This window comes from Hippocampus bargibanti, linkage group LG06 (assembly GCF_051943395.1).
Source record: "Hippocampus bargibanti isolate YZ-2025 linkage group LG06, ASM5194339v1, whole genome shotgun sequence".
NCBI classification, from domain to species: domain Eukaryota; kingdom Metazoa; phylum Chordata; class Actinopteri; order Syngnathiformes; family Syngnathidae; genus Hippocampus; species Hippocampus bargibanti.
The window spans coordinates 24,206,213-24,217,302 of record NC_142739.1 but is presented as its reverse complement, the minus strand read 5'-3'; the positions used below and the strand labels follow the sequence as shown (position 1 = coordinate 24,217,302).

Here is an 11,090-nt window from a genome sequence, read left to right as displayed (position 1 = left end):
CGACTCGAGTTACGACCACCCGTACTTACGACCACGACCTCCAGACCCTATTTTTACAATTTTAATTCTACGCCTGGCACAAGAGGGAGGAGTTTACCAGTCATTGCCAGCCTACGAGTCTCTATTCAACATTTTGAATGGATTTCGATTTCCGGCCATTTTGACTTACGACCGTTTGGTCGGAACGGATTATATAGCGCTTTAACAACAGCGGAAGCTGGAACAAAGCGCTAACATGGGAAAAAGGCAAATGCTGCCGCCTCTTGTAAGGTAAAAAACATTGCCAGCGTAAGAAACCTTACTCTCCTTTTTCATCAGAAAAAAAGTTAATTCCTAAGTTATATAGGTCTGGCGTTATCTGAGCTGGAAATGGGGGCGGCTGTACAAAATACAATACATACATATTCATTTATATAGCGGTTTAACAACAGCGGGCTGTACAATAGGCAAATACTGCCCCCTCGTGGGAGGGAAAAACATTGCCAGAGGTCTGACCAGCGCTTTGTCAGCACCCCCCTGCAAGAAAAACCAAAACCTGAACAAATTTCGTAATGGCACTGCGCAGCATATTTTCAATTCTCCAATAAATTCGGGAATGGCAGTGAATGAGTTAATAATTTTAGGATTTGAAGTCAAGAATGATGATTATTATGTGGTTTACATGCGACGATTTGAAATTGTGGTTCAGACTTTAGCAAGCATGACGGAATTTCACCTTTGATTTGCTCTTGCGGGCCGAATAAAATGATGTGGCGGGCCAGATTTGGCCCCTGGGCTTTGTCTTTGACACCTGTGGTTGACGTAATGATAAGGGCTGCTCTTCTCAATATGATATTGCTCACTTTTTACAAAGCATTTAAGAGTTCGTGGGCGACCCCCACACCTTTATCCCCCCCCATTTCCACCCCCAATGAGGAGCTCGGATGCGTTCCAACATATCAAAATGAGGTAAAGCGAAAAAATAAATGAATGGAAATAACTGATGTTGCTATTTGAGGGAAAAAGAATTAGCTGAAGGTTATCCCATCTGACTGAGCAAAATGTGGTGCGTCCCCTGGAACAATTATCAGCCTTGGTATTTTTATTCATAGAATCAAAGTTTTCTGTTTTTATTCTCTCAATCCCACCTTTTTATTTTATTCATTTTATTTCCACATTATTTTTGCTACGTAACCGTGGATCTATTTCTCCTTTATAACTTCTTTTCCTTTCGGGTTTTCCCTTCTTCGAGGTGTCGCAACAGCGAATCAGTGTCCTCCATCTTGAGAGGTTTGATACGTTTTTGTTATTGTTGCCAGTATGTATGTTAGCGGCTAACTGTTAGCCAACATTTCACTTCTCATTTGAATCAATTTGAATCTTTGTTTTAATTATTATTAATTCCCCTTCAAAATCACCAACAACCGAGTGCTCGACGGTGAACTCAAGTAATATTTAAAAGCATTTCAGCAACATGTGTTCAGCCAGTGTTTAAGCTCTCCTTAGCTATCATTTAGCTTCATTTTACCTATGCAGTTTTTAAAGCACTTTTATTTTCTGAAACAAGTTGCCAACTTATAAGCATTTTTGTCAACCTCGCGTTCACAATGTGTTTAAATATGTTGAGAAAGTTAGATTGTATCCTCATTTTATGTAATGCTGTAATACTGAACTGATCTGGCAACCTAGCCACGACGGGACATCACGTGACTTGACAGCGATAAAAGCCAGTTTGTGTGTTTGTGTGTTGGACTTCTCGTACGACGATGAACGCAGCGGTTGCTGTCTGTGTTTCGGCAAATAAATATCCTACTTGTATGATCTAAACAAGAGGACTTTCTCGACTCTTTATTCTCCCAAATGCATCGCGAAAGCGCTGAAGATCTCAACAGGTTATGGGCCCAGGAGACGTTTGGGAGATAAAGTGAAGCCAGAAGTGTATCCAGACTTGAAAGAGCGGTGAGCAAACGAGGCTATCGCTAACCGGCTAAACAGCGGTCAAGATGGATCAAGGAAGGGCAAGCAGGCACCTTCGACTGGCATTCGACGGAGATGAAGATAAGTACGAGATATGGGAAACAAAAATGCTCGGACATTTTCATTTATTGGGACTAAAGAAGACCGTGCTAAGCGAGCCGGCGACGAGTTCCGATATGGCTACGGATGCAGAGAAAAATGCCGATGCGTATGCCGAATTGATAAATATGCTTGATGACAAGAGCCTCTCACTAATAATGAGAGATGCACCTGATGATGGAAGAAAATCTTTGAAGATATTGAGAGAATATTATGCCGGGAAAGGAAAACCGCGGATAATAAATCTGTACACCACGCTCACGTCGCTTCAAAAGAGGAACGATGAAAGTGTTACAGACTATATCATCAAAGCCGAAACCGCCATCACAGCACTCCGAAATGCAGGTGAAACTTTGGGAGATGGACTACTTGTTGCCATGGTATTAAAAGGACTACCAGCAAGTTTCAAGCCATTCACAATCCATGTAGCGCATTCAAATGATGAAATCAAGTTTGCAGATTTCAAGACGAAGCTACGGAGTTTTGAAGCCACTGAGAAATTGAACACTGAGTCAGGGGACAGTGTGATGAAGACACAGGGTCGGAGTGGACGACAAACCACCAAAACCAACACCCGTGACCAGCACAGTGATGACACAAGCATAGTGTGTTTCAAGTGTGGGATCGAAGGCCACAAAGCAAGAGAATGTCGACAAAAGACATGGTGCAGTCATTGCAAAAGCAAGACACACAAAGATGCAACGTGCAGGCGTAAGGACAAGGACAGACGAGATGACGGCAGTAAAGCGTCAGAAGACGGCGACACCGACATCGTGCTCAAGATGAGGGACAGCAAGACCAGATCCAGGGAGCAGTTGGGTCACGACATCAGAGAGCGAGGATTGATGGTGGACACAGGAGCCACTTCGCATATCATCACTGATGTGAACATGTTCAAGAATTTCGACAGCACGTTCAAACCGGAAAGACACCGCGTGGAGCTGGCGGACGGCACACAATGCAGCGGAGTCGCACATAAAAGGGGAGATGCTGAGGTCTCTTTGATTGACATCAAAGGACAAAGACATAAAGCAACGCTGAGAGACGCTTTATACATTCCTTCATACCCCCAAGACATTTTCTCTGTAAAGAAGGCAACCACCAACAGGGCAACAGTGATATTTAAAGAAGGTAAAGATTCACTGATTACGAAAGGTGGGACAAAATATGGTATACATGTGTATGGAAAGTTGTACTACTTACATACTGAAAATAAGCCCAATGACAAATGTAACACGTGTCGTGATATACGAGAATGGCACGAGGTATTAGGCCACTGCAATTACGATGATATTCTTAAATTGCAGAATGTGGTTAATGGCATGCAGATTAAGGGTAAAGCATGTAAACCTGAGCAAGAGTGTGAGGTGTGTATTCAGGGGAAATTCACTCAGAATAGAAGCAGGAATCCTGATAGAAGAGTCAAGAATCCTCTCGAGCTGATACACACTGACCTTACAGGCCCTATGCGCACCGAATCTATTGATGGGCATAAATATGCAATATCATTTACTGATGATTACTCCGGTGCAATGTTTGTCTATTTTCTAAAGAAGAAAAACGACACGGTAATAGCGACAGAAAAGTTCCTCGCAGATGTATCCCCATATGGGACAGTCAAGCGTTTGAGGTCAGATGGAGGAACAGAGTATACAAGCAGTGATTTCCAAACACTGATGAGGCAAAACAAAATAAGACATGAGATGTCAGCGCCCTATTCGCCGCACCAGAACGGGACAGCAGAGAGGGGCTGGCGTACTCTTCTTGAAATGGCAAATTGTATGCTAGTTGAAAGCAAGCTTCCAAGAGAGCTTTGGCACTATGCACTACAAATGGCCGCACATGTACGCAACAGATGCTTTAGCAGGCGTACAGGGCAAACTCCTTATCAGATGATAACGGGTAAGAAACCTAATGTATCCAAACTGCAAAAATTTGGATCTTCATGTTATACATACAGACAGGAAAGGGGAAAGCTTGATCCCAAATGTGATCCAGGACTTTTTGTGGGGTTTGATAAATATAGCCCTGCACACCTGGTTTACAATTCAAACACAAATAGAGTGCTAAAACATAGGCTCGTGAAGTTTGTGAACAAGGTAGCTGTGGAGAAAGAGACGCAGACAAATGAAACAGATGAAAACACATATTACGGCATGAGACAGCCTAAGACTAGTGAGGTCTTTCAGGAGCCTAATAAAAGAGCCCAAGAGTCATGTGTACAAGACAGGGATGCACGCGAAAGTGCAGTCACAGAGCCAAATGAACATAACCTCACACGACAAAGTGACACAAATGATGAACCTGAAAATAGAAGGTATCCTACTAGGGAAAGAAAGAAACCTAGTCACTTTGATGATTTTGTGATTGAGTACAGCGATAACGATGGGGCACACACCACAGTAGACTACTGTTACAGAGCTGTGTGTGGTGTTCCGCAAACATATGCAGAGGCAATGAGATCAAATAATTCTCAAGAATGGGCAAAAGCCATGGATGAGGAAATTCAGTCATTAAATGACAACACATTTACTGCAACAACCCTACCAGCGGGCAAGAAAACAGTGGGGGGTAAATGGGTATATGCTATCAAACGTGATGTAGATGTCAGAGACAAATATAAAGCACGATTTGTAGCAAAGGGCAAGAGCCAGGTGGAAAACATAGATTATGGAGAGACGTTTTCACCAACAGCCAATCAAACAGGTATAAGAGTGGTGCTTCAAAAAGCAGCTCTGGAAAATGGAGAAAAGGATGATGGTCTAGTTTACAAACTAGAAAAATCACTTTACGGTTTCAAACAATCTGGCCGAAACGGGAACAAGGTCTTACATGATTATTTAACCGATAATGAGTATAAGCAAAACCCAGGTGATTATTGTATGTATGCCAAAGAGTCAAGAAGTGACAAGGTAATCAAAATCATATGGGACGGTGACTTCATTATTGATGACTACCAATACGTAAAAACAATTGTGTTTAAATGTGAAATGTGTAAGACAGAGTTCACATGTGTAAAACAGAGTTCACATTGTTCTGTTTATCTTGGTTTACATTACAGCAAACTGAGTATAAGTGGGGGTGTTGAGAAAGTTAGATTGTATCCTCATTTTATGTAATGCTGTAATACTGAACTGATCTGGCAACCTAGCCACGACGGGACATCACGTGACTTGACAGCGATAAAAGCCAGTTTGTGTGTTTGTGTGTTGGACTTCTCGTACGACGATGAACGCAGCGGTTGCTGTCTGTGTTTCGGCAAATAAATATCCTACTTGTATGATCTAAACAAGAGGACTTTCTCGACTCTTTATTCTCCCAAATGCATCGCGAAAGCGCTGAAGATCTCAACAAAATATATACAGAAATGTAAAAGAGCACCAAAGTTTGAGTGTTTAGCCTTTTGTGACGATCGTCCTTACCTTGAATAGTGAACCATTCCATGTCATGTGAAGCCATGTTCGATGGCAGCGATGGGAAATATTTTATCGCTTTGTATAAAAATCCTTCCAAGGCCAAAAATTAACGAGTATTTATGTTATAATTTTAAGAGTAAGAGGTGGATTTTTCCAACAGTTCCAAAAAGGTTGTATTTTTGCCCACTTTCCGTAGGTTCCCCACACCTGCTATAAAGGGGTGGGGCCTTAACTAGTCTTTGTACTCATTTTCATTTTGCTCCAGCGTTATAATAATAATAATAATAATAATAATAATAATAATAAAATACATTTCATTTATAAGCGCCTTTCAAAACTCTCAAGTAATGTGCCGTTGAACCTTTACCATGTGTATAAACGGTTTTGGCATGGAACTGCAGTCCAATACCAAGCTAACGTCAGTATTGTAATGCAAAAAAATCTTGAACTTCAGCATACAGCGAATGTATCAGGAGGAAAATGCATCAAATTATATTTTCATATGTTCCTATCGGGGCATCAATGTACAGACGGTCCCCAACTTACAAATGATACATTCCGAATGACCGTTCGTAAGATGAATTCGTTCATAAGTTGCGTCAGTGCTATATTTTTTATGGAATGTATGTTTAAGACGTATATAAGTATGTATAAGGTTGATATAAGTATGTTTAAGGTTTGTACGAACGAGATACATTCCGAACATCTTTCTTAAGGGGAATCCTTTCGTAAGGAGAATTCGTTCTTAAGTTGAATCCGTTTGTAAGTAGCTTCAGTGCTATATATTGTATGGAATGTATATTTAAGGCTTATATAAGTATGTTTAAGGTTAATATAAGTATGTTTAAGGCTTGTACGAACGAACGAGATAGGCTCCGTACGGTCATTCGTAAGGGGAATGTGTTCGTAAGTTGAACCAGTTCGTAAGTCCCTTCAGTGCTATATTTTGGAAGGAATGTATGTTTAAGGCTTATATAACTATGTTTAAGGCTTGTATAAGTAACCTGTATTGGTTTGTACTGAAAAATAAACATTTCATAAAATATATTCTCTATAAAGATGGATATGGACTACTGGAGAGAAGACTGCATGTTACTACAAAAACATTTGTCTGAACCGTTGTTCGTAACTCGAATGTTCGTAAGTAGGGAAGTGTCTGTACAGGCAAATAGAACATTGTTGATGTACTGTGTGCCCCCCCCCCCCCCCCCGCCAAAAAAACTGCTTCATTTTTCAAATAAAAGGATGTTTCAAAGGATCTTTATTAATTTCATGAGCAGAGAAAACAAATACATGGAGAAAAAAAAGAGTAAAACTGGAACTCAACAACATGCAATGATTCACTAACTAAATACTCGAAAAGCTGATAGAAGAGAAACCCGGGTGGGACACGGTATCAATGCTGTCACAATATCATTAGTGTACTTATTCTAAAATATATCTGACAATTCTGTATAATGTCTGCATATAATCATAAAATGTGTGTGTACCCACCCTCCATAGGCTTCCCACATCTTAGATGTCTTCAACAGTGTAAGGTTAAACATTTGGTTTTCAGGATTATCTGTAAATTGGAAATGCTAATGAACAGCATTTCCACACACACACAAACACACACACACACACACACACACACACACACACACACACACACACACACACACACACACACACACACACACACACACACACACACACACACACACACAGAGAGAAAAAAACTAAAAAGAATTCAGATTTACTGACAAGCGCCTGTCTATGAAAGAAAGCGGTACAGAATGGACGTTAAGACCATCGTCATGCACCAAACGAGAGCATCAACGTGTTAGCGGCGGCTAATCAAATTCGAGCGGGTGACCGTCAAAGTGGGTGAGCACGTGGTTCTCAAAGGCCTTCTGATCGCAATCCAGCGGGAACTGCTCACTGCACATGGGGCAGATTTTCCAGTGGCTCTCCACATGCTCCTCAAACTTGGATTGGTCGTAGTTGGGTGGGAAGATGACCTCACACAGCGGGCATCGCTTCATGTCCATGCTGCACACACAAAGGGAAGCAAAGCATTTTTTATAACACACACACACACACAAAGACTTCTGGTAAAAGAAGTATTGATTCAACGCTGGTACTTTAGTAGAAAATAAGTACTGATGGAAATTTAGTCGTGTACAGTGGTTCCTGTCAATTCTTTTTATTGTGTGACGTCTAAAATCTTGCACAATATGAATTTGACCTTGAGATGTCATGTGTTAGTTATGTTTCAGAAAAAAAGCTGTTGCTGGACCTTAATAATTATTATTATAATTCTGTTATTGTTATTATATTATCATCATCAATATCATAATTACCATTATTCTTACCATTATGATCTTTATATTATTAATATCATCATCAAGTTAAAGTCAAATATACATGACATACAGCACAGATGAAATTACTATCCTCTCTGACCCAGCGTGCAAGGCACTTATAATAACTTTGACAAACATAAACACAAAAATGCCAATTTGCCGGGAGAGGGGAGTCATTATTATTGTCATCATTACTATTATTATATTATCATTATCATTATTATTATTATCATCATCATCATCATCATTACCATTATTATTATTACCATCATCAACATTATCATTAACATTATTATTATCTTTCATTATTATTATATTATCATCATTGTCATTACTATTATCATTATTACTACCATTATTATTTTTCATTATTATTATATTATCATCATTGTCATTACTATTATCATTATTACTACCATTATTATTACAATTATTATTATCATCATCATTATTACTATGATTATATTATCATCATTATCATTATTATCATCATCATTACTATTATCATCATCATCATTACTGTATTGCCGGATTCTGATTATCATTATCAACACTATTATCATTACTATTATGATCAACATTATCATTTATTATTATTATTATTATTATTATATTATCATCATTCTCATTACTATTATTATTATCATTACCATTATTATTATCATCGTTATTATCATACCCATTATTATCATTACTACAGTAAAGTCTCGTCATATCGATATTCAAGTCCGAAAAAATATCGATATAACCGGGACTATCGATATATCCGACCCTGCGCGCATGTAATTTTCTCCGTGCGTGCATAGAAATAGTATCGATATAACCGGGACTATCGATATATCCGATATCGATATAACGAGACTTTACTGTATTATTACTATGATCATCATCGTTATCATTATTATATTATCATCATGATTATTACTATTATATTATCCTCATCATAACTATTATCATTATCATTACCATTATAATTATCATTATTATATTATCATCATTTTTATTATTATTATTACATTATCATTATTACTGTATTATTATTATCAACACCATTATTATCATTACTATGATCATCATCATTCTCATTATATCGTCATCGTTATTACTATTATTATTATTACTATCATTATTATTAGCATCATCATATCATCACTATTATTATGATTATCATTACCATTGTTATCATAATTATCATAAATATCATTTTATTATTCGCATCACAATTTTCTTATATTATTATCATTATTGATATTATCATTACTATTACTATCATTATATCATCATTATCATTACTACTATTATTATCATTATCATTATTATTGTTATTATCATTATCATTATCATCATCATTATTATTATTATCATCATTGCCTATACTTTTTATCATGACTACTATTATCATTATTATTGTTATTATCATTATCATCATTAGTATTATTATTATTATTAATATCATTGCCTATACTTTTTTTTACAGTAACCTGAGTAATTATTCAAATGGGAACTTTGAACGTTCTATTTCAAGTCAAGTTTATTTGTATATTGCACTTCTGCCCCCCCCCCCCCTCTCCCCCTCCCCCCGGATGAGCAAGCAGTCAAGTGATGACGTGGCCAAAGCAGACGCACAAGGTAATAAAGTACACGTCTGATGCGACGTGGGTGGGCCGCCTCCCCCCTCGCCTGCTAAAGGCTGAGAAGGGTGGGGCGTGTATGGTAGAAAAAAAAAAACATTACACGCACGGCAAACTGGCTCGTCGTTTATGAGAAGGTGCGTTACCTTGGCTCAAAGCAAAAGGGACTTTGTCCATCGTTCACAAACGGGTTGGGAGGTTCCGTTACGGTGGGCTTCTTGTTGTTGTTAACCTGAAAAGTGACACATAATATTACCGTATTTTCTGCACTATAAGGCACACCTAAAAGTCTTGAGATTTTTTTTCAGAAGCTGCCTCATAATCCGGTGTGTTTTATGTATGGCTACATTTTAAAATATGCCATTTATTAAAGGTGCACCGTATAATGCGGTGCGCCTTATGTATAAAAAGACGTTTTAAAAAGTCATTTATTCAAGGTGCCGCTTATAATGCGGTTGCGCCTTATGTATGGAAAACGTTTTTCAAATCTGTCATTTATTGAAGGTGCCCCTTATGTATGGAAAAAGTTTTAAAATATGTCATTTATTCAAGGTTCCCCTTATAATGCGGTGCGCCTTATGTATGGAAAACGTTTTTTTCAAATCTGTCATTTATTGAAGGTGCCCCTTATAATGTGGTGCGCCTTATGTATGGAAAAAGTTTTAAAATATGTCATTTATTCAAGGTTCCCCTTATAATGCGGTGCGCCTTATGTATGGAAAACGTTTTTTTCAAATCTGTCATTTATTGAAGGTGCCCCTTATAATGCGGTGCGCCTGATGTATGGAAACGTTTTGTCAAATCTGTCATTTATTGAAGGTGCCCCTTATAATGCGGTGCGCCTTATGTATGGAAAACGTTTAAAATTTCATTTATTGAAGGTGCCCCTTATAATGCGGTGCGCCTTATGTATGAAAACGGTTTTAAAATGTCATTTATTGAAGGTGCCCCTTATAATGCGGTGTGCCTTATGTATGGAAAACGTTTTTAAAAATATGTCATTTATTGAAGGTGCGCTTTATAATCCAGAAAATACTGTAATCACTGACAGCAATCTGGTGGAATTTTAAATTGTTTTCAATAAACAAAGTCTTTTACGTTGTTGTTGTTGGTGTTGCTCTGCGTATCCTGGGATTCCTCGGCGGCGCCGGGCTGGGCCTGCTGGCGCGTGGGTTGGCTGCACACCACGTTGCTGTCCCAGGAGGGCGGGCCTACGGGAGGGAAGCAAAGCAGCTGCTCATCCAACAGCTCGTCGTCATCATCTACGGAAAGCGCAGTGGGAGAAAGAGATACTGTGATTGACGTTTTTTTGAGCAAATCATCAACTTTTAATTTTTATGGCTGCAACAAAACGGACAGGGTTCATGTGTACCACTGGGTTGCAAAACCTTTTCTTGTAAACAACATTAAATAAATACTTGGGAACTCAGGATATGAAGCGTTGTTGGTGGAATTTCTTTACATTTCATAATCCGACGCACATTTTCAACATATGAACACTGAACATTTGGTTCCATTCCAAATGACAGTAATCCCTCGTTTATGCGGACCGAGACCACCCGCGATAGGTGGAAAAACAGCGACGTAGCGAACCCGACATCTATTGGTAAATTTACATGTGTATGAGCACAAAAAACATT

The 11,090-nt window shown here is 38.6% G+C and overlaps 1 protein-coding gene across 4 annotated transcripts in view; it reads right to left on the bottom strand.

The window, feature by feature from the left end:
• Positions 1 to 6,715: 6,715 nt before the first annotated feature.
• Positions 6,716 to 11,090, bottom strand: part of LOC148896897 (tax1-binding protein 1 homolog B-like) — a 28,501-nt gene continuing 24,126 nt past the window's right edge. For 3 of the 4 annotated variants that reach the window (XM_088999528.1, XM_088999532.1, XM_088999529.1), the window contains 3 exons: positions 10,549 to 10,712; positions 9,597 to 9,682; positions 6,716 to 7,505 (listed from right to left, as the gene is read on the bottom strand). In XM_088999528.1, coding sequence (XP_088855654.1) covers positions 7,307 to 7,505; positions 9,597 to 9,682; positions 10,549 to 10,712 — 449 coding nt within the window. In that variant the 3' untranslated portion in view covers positions 6,716 to 7,306. The remainder of the gene's footprint in view (positions 7,506 to 9,596; positions 9,683 to 10,548; positions 10,713 to 11,090) is intronic. The other variant, XM_088999530.1, reaches the window with a different exon arrangement.